This window comes from Condylura cristata, unplaced genomic scaffold (genome assembly GCF_000260355.1).
Source record: "Condylura cristata isolate star-nosed mole 26May11 unplaced genomic scaffold, ConCri1.0 scaffold00002, whole genome shotgun sequence".
Lineage (NCBI taxonomy): Eukaryota > Metazoa > Chordata > Mammalia > Eulipotyphla > Talpidae > Condylura > Condylura cristata.
Window position 1 is genome coordinate 25,020,060 of NW_004567103.1, and position 19,427 is coordinate 25,039,486.

Consider the following 19,427-nt stretch of genomic DNA (forward strand, 5'->3'; position numbering starts at 1 on the left):
CCAGAGTACCTATTACTCCAAAGGAATAAAACACCCGCTGCATTCTGTGACTGGTAAGTGAGTTTATCGAGATGACTTACAAGAGGTACCCCTGGCTTCTGTGGAGCCCACATCAGATTAAGACTGGAATACGGAGATGGTGCATTTTTTAGTCAGGAAAGAGAACTCATTGTTCATGCTACCACACTTTGCTGTAACGATCCCCTTAATTGTTTTAGGTTTAATTGAGTACATTTTGGTCTTCTGTTAATGAATAGATGAACTTAAAGACAGGGCAAGTTTTCTACTTATATTAACATCCCACTGTCAAGAATAAAATCTGATACTGGGTACTCATAAAATATTTGATGAATTAAAGGAATTTTTAAATCTAGTTATGTTCTTTGCCTTCTAAAATCTTAATTTACTTATATTGTAGATGCTGAGAAAAACTCTTAAAGGGTCTGACTCTAAAGTAGGGGTTGAAGTAATACCTGAGGTGCCAACTTTGGTGCCATTTGGAGATGTGGTATGTATGACTAATCTTCAAAAAATTTGTACTAGAACTAGTTAATTTTTACTATCTGGTTAAAAAATGCTGTGTAGAAAATTATCCTCTTTGATAGCCTTCATGGATTTTTCATTTTGGGGGAGTCAGGAAAGCATTCTAATAATCACCAAAATTATAGAAAACATCTGATTGACAGGGGGAAACATGTTATCTACGTTGGAGACTGCCAAACTCTAGGTCCATCAGAATCACCTGGAATGCTTTTTAATACAATGATTCTTGGGACCTTCCTAAAATCTGATCATTTAGGATAATAGACTGTGGCCTCGGAATCTGTGCTTTTATTGAGGTGTTCAGGTGATTGTATTTATTGTGAGATTTAGGAAAAAGAGCTACAGTGTGAAAATTGACCCCATATCTTTTCCTCATTCAAGAAGTGAAGACCACCTGAAGCCAAAGCATATACACCACTATTCATGCACACTCACAGGTTGCCTTAACTAATATTTAGGCAAAGAACCAGAAAAAAAAAAACTATTGTTCTCTTCTGGGTGCTGTGAAATATGGGACATGAGGCTCTGTGAACATTGAGAGTTGTTAAATACGGTATTTTGTAGTTACCTTTATTTTCTGAACACTATTGGGATACTTCTGGCGTGTGATTATAGCTCCTGGCCGTGCATAATTAAGTCACATCACCATCTCTGAAAATTCTGTGATTCTGAGATACTTGGCAAGATTTGTACAATGTGTTTTCAATGATAACTGCATTACAATCTGCTATTCTAATTTCTTATAGTCACATCCCGTTTTCACAAAAAACATGAAAAAGCTATGCATTAAAACTTTTAAGTTTTGTGAACAGCTTTCTGAGTGCCTTTCTGCCTCGCATTGCTATTGGAGGTGAAGGTGTTGAGATGGTTACTACTTTGGGTCATGAGTGGGCCCCAGAATCTGTGCCAGCATTGTTACCTGCAACCTGTGCAGGTCATCATTTTACCATTGAATGTTAAATCTCTTTTCAGATTTGAACAGAAATCTATTCTCTTTTTTATCAGATAGATCAGGTATGTTAAAGTATAAATATCTACTGAAATATAAAATAAGTCAGGATGGCCGCTCATGGCTTCATGCTGAGATACTTGGCAGACAGTGATGTGACCGAATGTATAGAATTGTGCAATACACAATTGTAACTATGCTTCTATGCTTTTTCCTCCTCACTACAACACAAGTTTAACAAACAAAAAATTTTATGGCCCTCCCTGGTGGCGCAGCGGGTTAAAGCACTGCACTGAGAATCTAAAGCTGCTTCCGCATGAGTTCAATTCCCGCCTGCCCCGGAGGTGACCACATGGAGTGGCAGACCTCTCCTGACCCGCCCGCTGCTCCCCTCAGCAGTGTACTTCGTCGATCTGCCTGTTCTGTTCCCCACTCTGTCTCTGGTGAGGCCTCTCACCGCCCCTGAGCCTCTGGCCTGTACCCCGGTTCTGTATGCACAAATAAATAAATCTTTAAAAAAAAAAATTTTATATTCCACTGAGATTGTGTAATATGCATAGCCTCCCACCTTAGAATTTAAAATCTTAGAACATTCCCTTTTACCTAGCATTTCATATCTATGAGGAAGTTATGAAATAGATTAAAATATTTTCTTCTTTAGGCTTTCATAATTTAGATATAGTAGTCTTTTAAGTGATTATTGAATGCTAAACATTTTTTCTGTATTGTTTGAAAGCCCTATCTTTAAAATCAGTTACATTTGAAAATATTACTTGGGTCATGCATTTTTTTTCCTACAATTTTTAACTAATATTGCTGTTGATTTTACTTGGTTTTTTGGCCTAACTTTGACTAAGTATATTTGACTCACATTGCATATTTGTATTCAAGTGTTTCTGTATTCATTTTATATTTGATTTTATGGTTAAACACAGGTCACAGTTTTCTTTAGCACTTTGGAACACATTATATAACAGAGAATGAATATTTCACAGCCCTCAGCATCTAAAAGTTGTTGAATGAACAAAGTGGCTTTAGGATTCTGGCTAAGAAAGCTCGTGCTCAGAGTGTGGTGAAGGATTCCCGGTACTTGGAGGGTGGGTGTGCTGTGGCTACAGACCTCGGAGAAGGTGTGGGCCTGCGCACCTAAATTATGTTCAATATTGTCGACCATCATCACCTAAATAAGCAATTTTAAAAATTTACTGAAGCAAGGCGTAGTTCTCATCTGCAAGGTGATATTTTATCTATTCTCACCTAATACAAAAATGATTCAGTGATGATAGTTGGAGACATTCTTGTTCTATGTGCTTCATTGTAGGTTTACGTTGAACAAATTCTGTTTTTCGTGTGTATTTCTACTTTTTGATATTTACCATTAACTAGGTACTTCTAATGAGAGAGACATGATATATAATGACAAAAGCTAAGAAGAAGGAATTTTTTTTTTAAGTTTGGGGTAGAGCAAAATGGAAGAAAAGTTAACTTTCAGAAATTCATTTGCTGTGTTTTATTGTTATAGGTTGGCTGCCTGGCTGTTCATGTAAAGAACTGCAAACATTTTATACCTACATGTATCCTTTCTTTTGCTTTAATAGTTAATTAGCTAAATCATAACAATCTTTTGCTTTAAGATTCTGTTTCATTGTTTGAGTTATGTATTACGGCACTAGTTGCTTAAAACGTTAACCATTTTATTATCAATCACTATCTGCAGCCACTAGGGGGCGCTTCTGTTTCAAGTTACTGCCCCAGCTGCTGCGGTCCTGTGGCCCCTAACTAGGGTGGGACACGCTTCGGTGAGGATGCCTGGAAGGCTGGGCTTCACCGGCATGCTGAAATGGTTGAAACGACTCTGTCCACGTAACCTCAGGAGCTGTTTTCATGGATTTTTCCTGCTTTAATTTCGATTTTAAAAAACACGGCTTTAAAATGCAGCCTGTTTTGATTTTTGTAGCAGTTTGACTTCTTTAAATTTTGTATCTTGGCGTCTCTCGCCCTGCTGTCGTCCTTGCCAGGTCGTGTCTACCGTATGTTCAAGTAATCACAGGGCCAGACTAGAGCCAAGAGCAGAGGAAAATGAGCTCCCCTTTGTGATGTGGGGAGCAAGAAAAGGTTGTCAACCAGCTTAGCCACCTCAATCACCATTAAGTCAATGGGAAAAAATAACTCTTCTTGGGTAATTTATTTCTAAGTAGTAAGTGTGCTTCTCTTCAACTTTTTAAAAGGGATTTAATTTATTTTGGTTGCTGCACATAAACTGAGTGCTTATTATTAGATTTATCGCGTTATAAGACCAATCTCATTATGAAGACATGTTTTTTTATAAAGAGATTACTGAAGAGAATTTACATAATGAGATTTTTAAGATAATTAGTTAAATCATAACAAAAATGTTTTAATTCCTAGAGAGCTCTGAATGCTACATTCCAAAATAGTATGAGTGAATTCTACAGAAGGATACCACTTAAAATTCTGTTGCTTTAAAAATGATTACTTTCTAGTGATGTGTTTTAAATGTCTGTATAATTATGCTTAGAAAAAAATATTTATTGCATATATTTAGGCACTTTAATATCCAGGAAAACTTGCAAAGAAATTATATAGGACACCCACACAGCTGCATAAATAAATAACATAAATCTTTAAAAAATAGAAGTGACCTAAGAAAGAATCCTCCTCATCTATTTGGTTATAAATTGATTTTAAACATGAATTGTTTAATGGATTAATTTTCTGTTGCTATTGTTCAATTACAGCAAATTTTCTTTCCTAAATATCTATTTGCAGTTAATTTACAACATTACAATAATTTGTTCATTCGTGTCTCTATAAACAACATTGTGAAATTCACAAAAATTCGTGTAATACCAAACAATGAAAAGAACATTATCGTTAAGTTTAATGAAGTGAAGTACTTTTCTATACAGGTAATGTTAAATAAAGTTCTCTTCTAGATAGAAGAAAGCATTTTTATAGTTTTAAAGACACAATATATGAAATATATGAAAGGATTATTTTCTTGTATTTGACAGTATCATACTGTTTTGAACACTACTACTGTAAGATAGTTTGAAATGGAAATGTGCTATGTGGTACCTATTGCTTTGCTCTTCTTTCTCAAGATTGCTTTGGCTCCTTGGAGGCTTTTCTGCCACTCTGCTTGGGCTTTACTTCCTTGTGCAGAGTCAGTGCCAAGTAGAAAGCTTGTTATAAATGTGTAACTACCCTCTTGTTTCCTTCTCTCAAGTATTGCAGACCTCCACTTGCCATTGTCAAATACAAGAAAATAATCCCTTCAATTTTGTATATTTTAGCAAATTAAGTTCTAAGGTATACAAAGTATATGTTTATTTTATCATTATTATATAGTACATAGTTTAAAAATCAAAGCTCTCTACAATTGCAAAAACAAAGAAAAGGGTTTTCTGTTCTTCCATCTAGTAATCTTTCCTCCTGTATTTTATGCTGCATTGACATCTTAAAAAGCTTGCTTGCCAGCATACATAAAAATCAGTGCAAAAAGGATTACAAATGTGGCTCTAAGGCCTGAAGTAAAATCTCAGAAGAAAATACGGGCTAGTTTCTAGTTTCTTGACATCAGTGTTGGCACTGATGTTCTGGATTTGACACCAAAAGCGAAGGCAACAAATATAAAAATAAAGCGGTGGCCCTGCACCAAACAGAAGAGTTTCTGCACAGCAGAGGACCCCATTTGGAAAATGACAGCGCGAGAAACAGAATGGGAAGATACTTGTAGGCTACACATCTGATGAGAGGTTAAACCTGATATAAAGAGTGTTTCATTCAATAGCAAAACACCAAAGACTCCAGTTTAAAAATGAGTTGAGGATCTGAATAGACATGTCCCCAATGAAAAGATATAGATGGCCAATAGTACATGAACAAGATGCTTTCTACCCAGGGCAAAGCAAATGAAAACCTCAGTGCACTATCACTCCACATACATGAGAATGGCTGTTATCAAAAAGGACAAGAAATAACAAGTGTTGAGGCTGTGGAGTAAAGGGAACTCTGCGGTGCTGGGAGTGTAAATTGGTGCGGTCTCAATGGAAAACAGTAAAATAGAGGTACCGTGTGATCCAGCTATTCCACTTTTGGGTATTTATTTGAAGAAAGCAAAATCACTATCTTGGAGTTATCTGTTCTCATGTTTTATGAAGAATTACTTAGATTAGGCAGTATGGAAACAAAAGTGCTCAGTCACAATGAATTTAAAAATGAAATATAAAAGAAAGAAATCCTGCCACTTTAACAGCATGGATGGTTATCTTGGGTGCATTTTGCCAAGTGAAACAAGACATAGGAAGACAAATACTTTGGATTTTACTTATATGTAAAATTCAAAAATCAACTCAGAAATATGGATAACAGATTGGTGGGTGCAAGAAGTAGAAATTGGGGTGTTGACACAGTGGGTGAAGGGTTAGGGTTAATTGAAAGATAAACCTTTCAATTTAATAAAAGAAAAAAATCCCATGGATTCACTGTACAACAATTAAGGTGACTACAGTTAACAATAATGTATTGTACTGGACGTTGCCAAGAGACTAGGTCTTAAAAGTTCTCATGACAAGAAAATAAAATTTGAGACTGGGTGGTGATAGGTTTTAACTACACTTATGTGGTGGCCACTTCGTAACATAAATATCAGATCATGTTTACACCTAAAAGTAATACAATGTGATATGTGTCTACAATCCCCAAGATTTTAGAATTTGGGGGGTGGGGAGGCAATGGGATTACTTTCTAATTAACAAGAAAGGGAATGTTAAAGGCCACATAATAATGGCATTGTGTTACAGAGTTCATGGATGGGAGAGTGTTTCACATTGAGACAGTGGTATAGATACAGATTAAAAATGGTATTGGATATCTTGATGTGGGAGGTTTGGATGACCCAAATTATTTGGAATTGATATTGTATATTGAACTACCGTTGATAATATAACTTAAGCAGAATGTTGAGGCTGGACTTTTGGATAGCGCTTAAGAGAATGTAGGCAAAGGATGCTTTTAAAAGATTATCATTGATACTAGATGTAAATAAGATCATGCATTTTGTTGGCATTAAGGTACATATTACTGTGTACTGGAATGATATAAAGCTAAGGACATGCTAAGATAATCCTGTATATACCTCATATAATATAGCTTAGGGATGTATTCATAAATTACATCTGAAATTCATACTGAATTTATGCCTCTTTTCATATACCTCTTTTCACATGTGTATTAAGGTTCCCAGACGTCCAGATGATGAGCGGAATAATATTTACTTAGAACTAATGCATTCTGACAATATAGAAAAAACTCCTGTCTTTCTAGGGAGTGTTCATGTACACCTTTATGAAGTGATTCAGGTATGGATCAAAATCATTTCCCCTCTTGAAAATCACATTGTCCAGTTGTCTGTTATTGATTATATCTGATGGACTTAACTACCTTCAAACTCATGTGCTTAGGAAACAAAATCTCCCTCCAGCTTAAAAATAAGCAATCTACAACAGTGTAACATTAAAAAATTTTTATTTTCTGAAAGGGCAGTAATACAGCCTAAAAAACTAAGTGTGCTTTATTTTGTTTTCTAAATTGTTTCCAAAACATGACTCGAACCACAAACTCTGTCTCCCAGTTAGCAGCACAAATTTCAGTTCGTTTGTCTGAGTTCCTTGCAGTTGGCCCTGTACAGGTGTTGTTTAATGAGCAGCCAGAGGTTTGGGCAGAGAGCCAAACATTTGGTGGTCTCTACTTGTGGTTTTAATTTGCGATCCCTAATAGCTAATAATATTCCTTGTCTTTTCGTGAGGGCCTTTAGATTTACTGATTATTCCACTTTTTCTGAAGTGCTTACCTAGGTACAACAAAATATATAGCTTACTGCCCAGACTCCATCACAACTGACAGTGAAAGATGATGGATAATTTTATCATCTAGAACAGTTCTGGCCAACAGTCGGTGTGGTCTCTAAATCCTGAGCTATAACATCCGGTATTTGGTCACTGGGAGGGAGAGACTGCAGGCCATTTCATTAGTTCTAGAACTGCTAACAAGGGCACATATCCTTATGCAGACTAGTAAAATCTAGCACTTAGATGAGTTGGAGAAACCTGGAGAGCAGATCCGAAGTACAGATCACACTGGAAGTACGTGAGTGGTACGTATCGCACAGTTAGCCTGTGGGTGTACATTGAGAGGACACAAACATATTGTTTGATTGCCAGTTGGTATTGCTTTCTGAGTGTAAATTGGCCTGATTATAGAGAACAAAGACGTTGAACTGAATTAAATCATATAATAGGTTTTGTACGGATTTATAAAAAAGTTGATGTGTAGTTTGTATCACTAGTTCTGTGTTCCTTCCTATCTCTGCTGTCTCGGGGCTCCTTTGAGGCTCTTGGTATAAGCCAAAAACATCAGCAGGCCTAGGCCTGGGATCTAGTTAAGGTACATAAGTATATTGGAGTTTGTAATATTTATGTTTTCATTATAGAAGACAATGTGATTTTTTTTAAGCCTTGGGATGAATTATAGTGCCAGTTGTATGCACTGGTTTGACTGTCTGATCCTTACTATATGAGCCTAGGACTAAGTGATAAGTTTAACATTTAGCTAGGAAGATTGTAGTTGATAAAGGCAGTAGAGAATTCAGAATTGTGGAAAGTTGTTAGAGTAACTCTCCCTAAAGGCGATGCTCCCTGTATGCATACCTTTGGGTAGTCTACAGATCGCACCCCACTGCACCCTCATCAGACGTAACCTTGTAATTTGCTTTGGCCCGAGCAGAGCCAAATTCAGACTGAGAGCCAAAAGCTCATTGCTGCTCACTGAAACCCACTGGTTGAGCTCAGAGTGCGAACCTAGAGGGCCCCACAAGCCCCGCAAGCCCACTGGCCAAGCTCTATCAGTGGATTTAGATGAATCCTGAATGTGTTCAGGTTGAATATTTTAATTGGCTCTAATAAAAAGATTCCACTGTGCAAATCTCAGTGGAACCTGCAAAATTAACTTAAAGACATTTAAAATAGAGGTGTGACTGAAAGGTTACTTAAAAATGAGGTAGGTTCTTTGATCAAGAGCAATGCAGTTTATAAAAGAAAATGAGACCACTTGTGAACAGTGGCCCTGTTTTGGTCAAAAGGAAACTGTCAAGAGCAAGAAGTTGTGAGAGTAGGTTGATAGGATCACATGAGGAAATCAATTTGTTATTTATGGATTTTCTGAGAGATCTTGGAAGTTTATATGAAGAATGCATATGATGTGCTAATTTTGTCTGTCTTTTATGGTACCACCACATAACACATTTATAATGTGTTGTGCAAGCGAGCACAGGGCAGGTTCACTGTTGACTCTGGCAGACAGATGAGGAGAGCCCAGGAGGCCTTAACGGATTTTCCAGGCTTTAATGCACTCTCAGGGAATCAAGAACACAGCAGGCCGAGAGGCTGGCGTGCGAGGAGGCAGACACCGGCCAGGCATGGGCTGGGGGGCAGGCTGGCAACTGAGCCTCTCAGCCCCCTACAAATCCTTACACTCTGTCTGGCCTCTCTCTGGCATCCTCTCTTGGTCTCACCTCTTCTGCAGTCATTGGTCTCACCCTCTCCTAACTGTTCTCCTGTAGCCCTCTTCTGTCTGAGTGATGCCGCCTTTGTAACCCAGCCTCTAGGCTCAGGTGTGCACAGTTCCACATGCCCCCACCCATGCTCCAGGTGTCCACAATCAGGTACCCCGTACCCCAGCACCCACACTCATAAGCACCTTCTGTGTTAACACAATCAAGGCCGCAGGTGACAGCCACAGAGGCCAATGGCATTAGAAAACCTGGTTAATCCATTTACCCTACAAATGCCTCACCAGGAACTGAGGGTGAACGTTTAAACAGATTTACTTTTGGGAGGTACAGAGAACAGGCAAGCCAGGTGCCGAGGTTCTCACTAAAAGAGGACTAATGATCGGAATATGTGAAAGACATGCAAGATAGCATGAGACTTAAGGAAGAGTGTCTGCATCGACCTGAAATAACATGATGAAGAAGCACCGTAGAAAGGAGCCAGAGGACCTAGAGGTGTGTGAGCCTTCACCCGAGGAAGCAGCGTCCTTTCGTGGTGAGCTAAGTCCCAGGAGAAAAAGGGCCAGTGGGTAGTGAATTTTAAAGAGTATTTGTCAGGCATGGAGTGAGGATTCCATGAACTGCACTGGAAAATGCTGGGGAGAAGGGGATGCTGGGACGTTGGGTCAGGGACAGGAGAACTGACTGTACAGCAGAGGTGACCAGAGGCGGTGTGAGCAAGGATATCAAACGTTTACCTACTTCAGATCCCCAGTCTTGGAGATGAGAAAGGCGCTCCAGGCTGTTGGGAACAGGCTCCTCTTAAGGGTTTATGTTAACTAACCTCCCAAAGGGAGTTCAGGAACGCCTGCGATTCCTCCAAGGTTTCCGAAAGGGCAGCTGGAACTAGTAGGATCTTTTATTTCTGGTATGTCCACCTAGGATTTTCCCCGGCTCCCACATCTTCATGCTATTTGTGTTTTACCTCTGCATTCATATGTGCCTTAAAAATTATCACTGATATTTTTCAATTTGTGAAATGGCTTAGATAATATACAGATGATTCAATGAGTTGTTTTGTATGTAAACATGTTTATTATTTATTACTTTTTTTCCTAGAAAGGATCCTTTACTGAAGAACTTCAGATGTTCAGTAAAAACACAGTAAGGACTATACCGAAACTTCCCACATTTCTTGCATGGGCCTAACCTTGACCTTGAATTTGTTTGTAGCCTACCTGCTTTTATGCTTTTTGTTATCCTCGGAAACATACTAAATAGAAGGCACAGTATTTGCTCACAAAGCTTTCGCCTTCAGCCCTTTTTAGATGCTGTCTTCCTGGTGAAAGATGAAGAGAACATTAGAAAGCGCTGGGTGGAGTAAAATGCCTCAGTGCTTGTTTTACTGTGCGGCCCTGCAGCCTCCTGGCTGAGCAGAGGAAAGGCCTTTCTCCTGGAGGAGTTGCTAAAAAGATGCTTATGGCTTTACATCAATTCCTATTAGTATACTTAAAGTTTACCTTTCACGTACTTAATTTTGCTTCTATTAGAGAGGTTTCTGCTGCTCATAGCCAGACCAAGGACAACATGCATTAAAAAAAAAAAAAAAACAGAGTGATGGACATTTGAAGCTAAAAACCTCATTTCACATAGGAGCAATGTGGAGTGCAGAAATATTACCACTTTTCTAAATAAAAATTATACCTGAAGGGCCCTCCCTGGTGGCGCAACGGGTTGGGATGTAGCACTGCAAGCTGGCCTCAGCCGATTCAGTGTGAGTTCGATCCCTGGCCCCGAGGTGACCACATGGCGCAGCAGACCTCTCCTGACCTGCCTGCTGCTCCCCTCAGTAGTGTACTTCGTTGATCTGCCTGTTCTGCTCCCCACTCTGTCTCTGGTGAAGCCTCTCGCCGCCCCTGAGCCTCTGGCCTGTACCCGGTTCTATATGCACAAATAAATAAATCTTCAAAAAAAATTATACCTGAAAATGGATGTGGAGGTGGAAGAAGTTAGTAAATACTTTAAATATATATGTGTACATATGCATCCATGTACACATACAGTAATTATATGAGTGTGTATCTCGGCACAGTCCTTTTCACAATCATAAATCAATGTTTTCCATATTTAGACTTCACTAGATTAACATTAGATTGAACATTTCAGAAACTTTGTTTTTCCTGACTTACAAATCTGAGAGTGCAAACATTCCTTGCTATCACATCACCATTCAAGTATCTTTCTGATCAAATAACAAAATTAATTTTTCGAATGTTTAGTTTGTCTGCAGGGTGGAGGTGGAGTTTATGTTCTCATATGGAAACTTTGGCTATGGATATTCACATCAGGTTAGTTTCCCTCTTTTAAAGCTGATTTTATTATAGTTCTTTAATCAAATCATTGGTTTCTGAGTCTCTCTGGGTCTCTAGATCTATAAATTTAAATAATTTTTAAAGAATTCTTCTCCAACCTAAAGAAAATTTAGACTTTATTATTATTTACACATTTAAAGTGATCTTTTACAAGATTTCTTTATTATAAAACTTGCCTTTGTGTGTGTACAAATATATTCATGTCACAAAAAAAATTGGCTAAGAAGTGAGAATCAATTTTTATAGCTAAAAATATTAAAATAGGGTCTTTGACTACTATTTAGATATATTTTATATTCTGATCACATACGCTCCCTTTATTATTATTTCAACATTTGGTATTTCTTGATTCCTCCTTAATTCAGGAAGAAAGTATTATGCCTAAAGAAGATACGTTACTAGGGTTGATTCACCTTTTTAAATTCACTACATATAGTGACGCTGCAGTAAAAATTGTGTATATTAACATATGTGCTTTTTTAATGTCCTTCTTAGGTTCCCAGAGTCTTCTAAGAATTGTTCTAAAAATGTAGTACCAACATATATCATCTCCAAGTGTTTCAAAGGATTTCAGTACCCCTAGGCTAATATCAGAACTTTGGGATTTTTGTAAAACTGGTCCACTAGTGTGTTTGTATAAGGGGAAGACCCCTTAAATTTTGCATAAATCTTTCCAGCTTTTACTAGTTTTTATAGTTGTGGGTTTTTTTTAATTAGAAATTGAGGGTGTGTTATCTGATTTCCATTAAATAAGTCTACTGCTGTGTTAACTGATAAATCCTTGTAATGTGTTTTAAAATTTTGCCTGTAGTATAATCATAATGATTTTTTAGCATATTTTAAATACAGAAGTAACACATGAAAATCACTACACACAACCTTGTTTCCCCCCCTTCTTTACTTTGATTTTTCTTTTCCTTCTGCCTACTTTCTTTGTTCCCTTTTCATGAATCAGACCTTTTAGGAACTCCTAATGGTTTTGTACTTTATGTGACAGTTACATCTTTTGAGCACCAATTTTAAAGGTAGAGTTTGTGTCTGACTGTAACAATGCCATTCTTAGGGTGCTATGTTGTTTTCATAAAATTGGGCAATTATTATTTTATGTAGGGGATTCGCTACTAAAAATAAAGAACAAAGGTATCATGTGGAAAATAATGGGAAATATAATAAAAGTTCGATCCATTGTTTTCATCAATGTAGTGAATTTTACTTACCAATTATAATAATATAAAGGAGTACTACTTTGGAGGCAGATAATACTACATGCAAATCCTGACTTTCATGGCTAGTGGGTCACCTTAAACATGTGGCAGATTAGTATTTCCTGCAAAATACATAGTTGCCTCATAGGATTGTTCAGAAGATAAGATTTAAGATCTATGATTCTTGGCAGATATTTAATACTCAGTGAATGTGATTCTTCCTCTCTCCTTTTCCTCTTTTCCTTATGTGTATCATTTAAGGCCAGTTCCACATATCCTGTGGAGAGTGGTGTTAGGGTGAACTGTAACTGTAACTAATCAGGGTTAAGGTCTACTTACCTTTTCTTCAGTTAAAACCTCTTCAGAAAATGATTGATCGATCCATGTTTCTGAATATTGCACCACCGCCAGAAAGAACTGACCCTGAAGCGTAAGTGCTTAAAGTCTTATAACTTGATCATGTGGCACTTAAAACATTTAATGCAGTCATAGCAAACTTTGCTTTTCCTAAAACATGACCAGAATGGGCGAGACTCTAAAGTAAAGCAATCAAAGAATTGTTCTGCTTAGTAAGGTGGGAGAAAATTTTAGTTTCTGGGCATAGCAGTGGAGAAAGGAGGTGAGGAGTTCTAATAAGGAAAGAGAGAATGCTAGAAAGGAGAGAAAGGAAGGAGCAGTGAGATAAATGATGGCCAGTGTGATATTCCTTGGTAGGAAGCAGGGAAGGACTTTTAAGATTCAGGTGTCTAATAGTTGTCAGTTTGCTGTTGTGCACTACTGCACTAATTGTTGCTTCCAAATCTTCAGCAAAAAAAAAAAACCTATGGTAAAAAAAATTATTAGCAAATTGAAAAAAACTTAAAATGCAGTGTGTCCACTAGTCTTGAAATTTCAACAGTAAAAGTAGATCCAAGAAAAATGAGTACCTCAGAAAGAGATTTATTTCATGTAAGCACAGGACTGAAGTGGCTGAAAATCAAATCTAGAATTTCATCATATAATTATGTCACTGAATTACAATACAAGTTGATGTCCCAACCCCTAAGCTACACGCTGTTGAAATTATTCTGATTAAGAATAAGTGGGATTTCCACATGAGTTCGATTCCCGCCTGCCCCGGAGGTGACCACATGGCGTGGCAGACCTCTCCTGACCCACCCGCTGCTCCCATCAGCAGTGTACTTCGTCAATCTGCCTGTTCTGCTCCCCACTCTGTCTCTGGTGAAGCCTCTCGCCCTCCACATCTCTGGCCTGTACCCCAGTTCTGTATGTACAAATAAATAAATCTTTTAAAAAAAATTGTTAAAAAGAAAAAAAAAAAAGAATAAGTGGGATCCTGAACGTTGGAATAAGATTATTAGGAAAGATTCTTATGAAGCTAGGGACATTAGGTTCCTAATTCTGATCTATTTTCTTTACTAGTGGACGTGACCTCAATAGATAAGGCCCCACCATCCTCAGCAAAAGTGACAGCCACCACAGTGGCGCTCTCCTTTTATGGGAATTAACAACACTGAGTTGCTCAGGAAAACATCACAGCCTCTTCTGAGGAAGTCAGCATGCAAGACAATGTTGACCCTCTTCAGGACCCATCCTCACTTCTTTCTTTGCTTCTAAGCTTTTAACTAGATACAAGATCCATCAATCAGTGATGTACAAAGTGTGATCCATGAGGATTGCATTATACTCCCCAAAAGAACTACCTGACTTCCCCAATTTATAAGAGACAGAAATGTAGGGAGCCTGTGTGGACATAGATATTAAGCACGTGAAAAAATGGTGGAAGCAACATTGAAGTTGAATCATGTTAAATTTATTGATATGAATTCACTAAGAAAATTCTGCATTTAATTTTACAACGTGAGGCGATAAAAAGGACTCTAAGGCTATTTGGTCTATTTGCTGAAATGGGGACTCAAAGAGGGCCTACAAGGAGCAAGGGAGAAATACCAGATCTTTAATGTAGCAGAAGGGAACTAGAGGGTAGGGAGATTGGAAACAATGGATTTGTCAGTTCGTAGCTATTCATTTGCCCTGGGAGGCATTCCCGGGAGACTCTAAAAACACACGTTTGCCCTGGGAGGCATTAGCCCCGGGAGACTTTAAAAACACACGTTTCCCCATGACACACTAAGCACTAAATTTGTTAGGGAAGACCCAAACCCATTAGGAACTCTGCGATTGCTCTTCTCATTGCCTGAACCTGACAGTCACTGGTGAGTGATGACAGTAAAAGAGAGAGTGATTCTGTGATGCCTGCCACTGACTTTAGAAGTTACTTTTGTAAAATTTCACCACTTAATTTTATTACCACTTCGCAGAAATGTAATTATGCCGCGGCCAATAGAATACCCAGCACTCTTATCCCCGGACTTGAATGTCACTGTTGGAATGCCTCCTGACACATCCACACTCAACCAGCCATCTCTGATCCAACTTGACAAGCTTCAACAACCCCGGGAAAGGTTAAGCCAAACCCAAATTGTTTCTAATTTATGTGCTGTTTGTCTATTATTTTTTTTACTTTGAGACATGGGCTTGTTATTGGCCCAGAAACGTTCATAGTGATATTTCATGGAGTCAGAGGTTATTCCTGAAATTTAATTTTAATTTTATTTAGGTACTTATTTTAAAAGTCAATTCGATGGCATGAAAATTCACTTTTACGTGTAATATTTGTTCTGCTTTTTTTTTTCCCACTCACCAATGTATCTAATATGCCTTTTATCTCATTTCTCTTCTTCCCATCCTTTTACCCTATATTTCAGTCCAGTTATTTTCTTTAGGCCTATCTTATAACTCACTAAGTCAGTCTTCTTTGTTTCTAATCTGCCATTATACCAATTGAGTGCTTATTCCTTTATGTTACTTCTAAGTTATGGACATTTTCTTTGTATTATAGTTTCCACCTCTATCAAAAAACCCAGTCTTGTCTTTTAATTATTTGAACATATTAGTAATTGCTGTTTCAAAGTTCATCTCTGATAACTCCATTGGACTGTCTGTGAGTCTATCTCAAGTGTCTCTTTTTCTCATAGATTTATTATTATTTTGGTTAAATTCTGTGGACCTTTAGTGGTTCCAGGACCTGGGACACAGCTGTGAAGGCTAAACCAGAGGGATGACTGCTATGACCAGCATGCAGTGAAACTTTATTATTTTTTTAAAGATTTATTTTATTTATGCACACAGAACTGGGGTACAGGCCAGAGTTCAGGGGTGGTGAGACGATTCACAAGAGACAGAGTGGGGAGCAGAACAAGCAGAAGACTGAGAAGTACACTGCTGAGGGAGCAGTGGGCAGGTCAGGAGAGGTCTGCCGCGCCATAGGGGTCACCTCCCTGGCAGGGGCTGCACCCACATGACCTCTGTCTGTGTACTTGGCTCTCAGTCCTGGTTCCCAAGGGTTTTCCCTAGGAATAATGCACTTTCGCATGCACCAGGTGGACCGTCACCAGACTCCGAACAAGGTCAGGCAGGCACCACACCAACAAAGTTCCAGCTATTTTATTTTAAAACCTATCGACTTATTTGCGGATTTTGATTATGTATTCTTATACAAAAGATACACCTTTGTCTATGGCAGCCAGCTCGGCTAGTGATAGTGGCCATCTCAAATTGCCTTAACTATGATTGCGATTGAAATTATTTGGGCTTTGATATGTATGAGCCTTAGTCTTTTCTGGTTTGCTCCTAATATTATTATCAGGACTGGGACTAATGTGAGACAACTGTTTAAGGATGCACGTGTTCTTGGTATATATAGCCCTTCAATATCCAACTAGATGTTTGTCATGGCTTCTTAACTGAAATCTTGAATCTCTTCATCCTATTAGAGCTATTTCCAAGTTCTGTTCCTATCCCCCCCGTTTTATTGATTTACCAATCACTTACAAAATTGTGTAATTTTGAAATTACAACTTCATATCTTCATATGTGAATATTTAACTCACTCTCCGTTAAAACCCTAGTGCCAATATACACATTCCCTACCCTGTCTTCTCCTCATCTCCTCAAATAACCATTATATTTTCCCCAAAATCTAAGAATTATTTTTTGTTTAGTTTGCCAGTTTGTTTCTTTGTTTAGATTCCACAAATGAGTGAAGTTGTCTTTCAATTTCTGAGTTACTTCACTTACCATAACCACCTAAGATCCAATCACTTGTCCCCAAAGATACTTTTCATCATTTTGATCGCTGAGTGGTCTGTTGCAGGTTTCTTTATCCTAGGTTAGAGTCCTGATTGTTCAGTTTGATCATTCACAGTAGTAATAATAATTCACTTTTAGTTCAAATCATGAATCTTTTGTATTTACCTGCTGTTGGAATGAGTAAAACCCAGTTTTAACTGCCGTTCTCAAATTGGTCCACTGTTTTCTTGTGACTACCTGTTGGCTATTTTTCTTAATCTCAGATTTATTATATGACCCTTTTACACCTGTCAGTTTTGCCCATCCACATATTGAAACAGAGAAGGATGCACACTTTGCTGTAAATGTTGTCTATAGAATTTGGGCCTGCTAGCTAGATACTTTTGAGTGTGTTTATATAGAGCTTTGGAAAGAACCAATTTTTATGGTATTCCTGCTGCCATTACCTTCTCAGAACTCCTCTCTTTTGCTAAAATTTCATACTTATAATACTTTATCCATAGTATTACATGGGGGAATTTATTTAAATAATCATATCATCTACAAATAACAAGCATATATATATTTTTTTATTCCCAGTCCTTACTCTTTGACTATCTTTGTTCTGTTCTTGTTCTTTAAATAGTCAAGAGAAATATTTATATAAGTATTTTTGGACTTTGCCAAACACCCTTTCTCTTTTTTTATACTGTTATATTTAGATTATACTTTCTAAAGATACCCCTTTTCCTTGGAATAAACTCCACTTATGGTGTATTATCTTTTATTATTTTATTTTGTATTAAAACCATATTTTATTTGTAACATTAGCATATATGCTCATGATGATTAGTTTTCTTCTGTTGTAAAGTCCTTATCAAAGTATCCTCATTAAATGAATTGATAATTATTCATGCTTTTCTATTTAATTCTCATCAATTGCATCTTTCAAGTCTTTTGAAGTTTTTGGATTAGAAACTACCTGTTTTTTTCATTTGTTTTACTATGGAAGATATCACATATGTGCTGAATAATTTATAACATAGAAAATGTGAACATAGTTTAAATACTGAATAATATATATATAATGATATTGAATAATATATGTATAGATATATGACAGAATAATATATATGACATATACTACCTGTGCTTGAGAGATATCCAAAGGTTTTGAAAACATGTTCTAAAACATGTATATATAGTTTAAAGATAATAAGACCATTACCTAGATAGGCACAAACCAGATTAAGAAATACAACATCCTAAGTATCAGCAATGTGTTTTATGTGCTCTTCAGAGACTACATTACTCTCCACACCCTTCCCAGACAAGTTCTCCCCTGATTTTTGTTGTAATCATACTCTTTCCTTTGTATACCTAAGTGATATGTTACTGGCTTTCCTCTTTTAGAACTTCTTATAAATGGATCATACTATTTGTATTCTTCTGAGAATTACTATATATATATTTATATATATAGTATATATATATATATATTTGTGTGTATATATATGTATACTTGTGTCACTTTTTTTTTAGCTATAATCTATCTATTTATAGAGCTCCCTAGATAGGTATAAATGTATAATTGATATATTTCTTTAGGCTTGAAAAAATGAAGAAGGAATATAGAAATCTGGGTACCTGGAAAGAAAAAGTTAACTATTTAGAACGTGTTCTTACCCCAAAATTGGAACATAAAGAATCTAAGGTAATGAACTTGCTTTCCCATATATAGCTTTCAATACTTTTTGTTTTTAAAAAAGATTATTGCAATTGAAAGTAACGATCAGAATTGTTTGTTCTCTACACGCAAAGTTTTGCTTATGGTTCATGTAGTTCTTATTTGATAATGTGACATTCAATACATGTTGGCTGATAACTTAAGAAATTGCATTTTTAAATAGCAGCTGTGCAATATATTTCACATACTGTTACTAGTCACCCATTTAAAGTTTATAACTCAGTAACCTTTAGTCTAGTTACAGAATTTTGTACTCATTGCTACAGTCAATTTTAGAATATTCTCATTACCTTTAAAAGAAGCCCCACAGTTTAGCCAATACCCTCCAAACTCACCATTCCCCAAAGCTCTGGGCAACAACCAAAAACTAGGTGTACTTTCTGTCTCTACAGATATGTTCATTCTAGACATTTCATATGATGGAATCTTTAACTTGGAGTCTTGTGAGCATTGTGTTTTTATGGTTTGTCCCTGTTGTAACATGGACTTTGGGGCCTTACTGAAAAATCAGGATTTTGTAGGTGTTAGTGATCACTTCATCTTAAAATTCTTCTTGAAATTCCTATAGATTTACATCACTTAGCAGCTCATAGGCTATGATATATTCCAATGGAAAAATAATGTTTCTTGAGGGATTTCATCTTTTAATTACATATGTAATTTAAGTGGTTTATCTCATAATTATGTTTTCCTGTGGTACATTCATCATTCAAAAATCCTATTGGTTCTTGGATATCTTCTCCCTGAAACATCAGCTCCTAATCAGGAAGTATATCTCTTTATAATTGCATGTGGCTTGGATTGCTCTTCTCACAGACCTCTATTATTTTCTGTAAATTATATATATATATTTTATATATAATATATAATATAATACGCATTATATATTATTGTATATTATATTATATAT

At 36.9% G+C, this 19,427-nt stretch overlaps 1 protein-coding gene across 1 annotated transcript in view; it reads left to right on the top strand.

The window, feature by feature from the left end:
• The window catches only part of ALS2CR11 (amyotrophic lateral sclerosis 2 (juvenile) chromosome region, candidate 11), a 54,752-nt gene that overhangs the window by 4,698 nt on the left and 30,627 nt on the right, over positions 1-19,427 (top strand). The window contains exons 2-10 of the mRNA XM_012724765.1: positions 419-508; positions 3,015-3,066; positions 4,283-4,422; positions 6,754-6,876; positions 10,182-10,226; positions 11,342-11,410; positions 12,990-13,069; positions 14,961-15,104; positions 18,379-18,484. Coding sequence (XP_012580219.1) covers positions 419-508; positions 3,015-3,066; positions 4,283-4,422; positions 6,754-6,876; positions 10,182-10,226; positions 11,342-11,410; positions 12,990-13,069; positions 14,961-15,104; positions 18,379-18,484 — 849 coding nt within the window. The remainder of the gene's footprint in view (positions 1-418; positions 509-3,014; positions 3,067-4,282; positions 4,423-6,753; positions 6,877-10,181; positions 10,227-11,341; positions 11,411-12,989; positions 13,070-14,960; positions 15,105-18,378; positions 18,485-19,427) is intronic.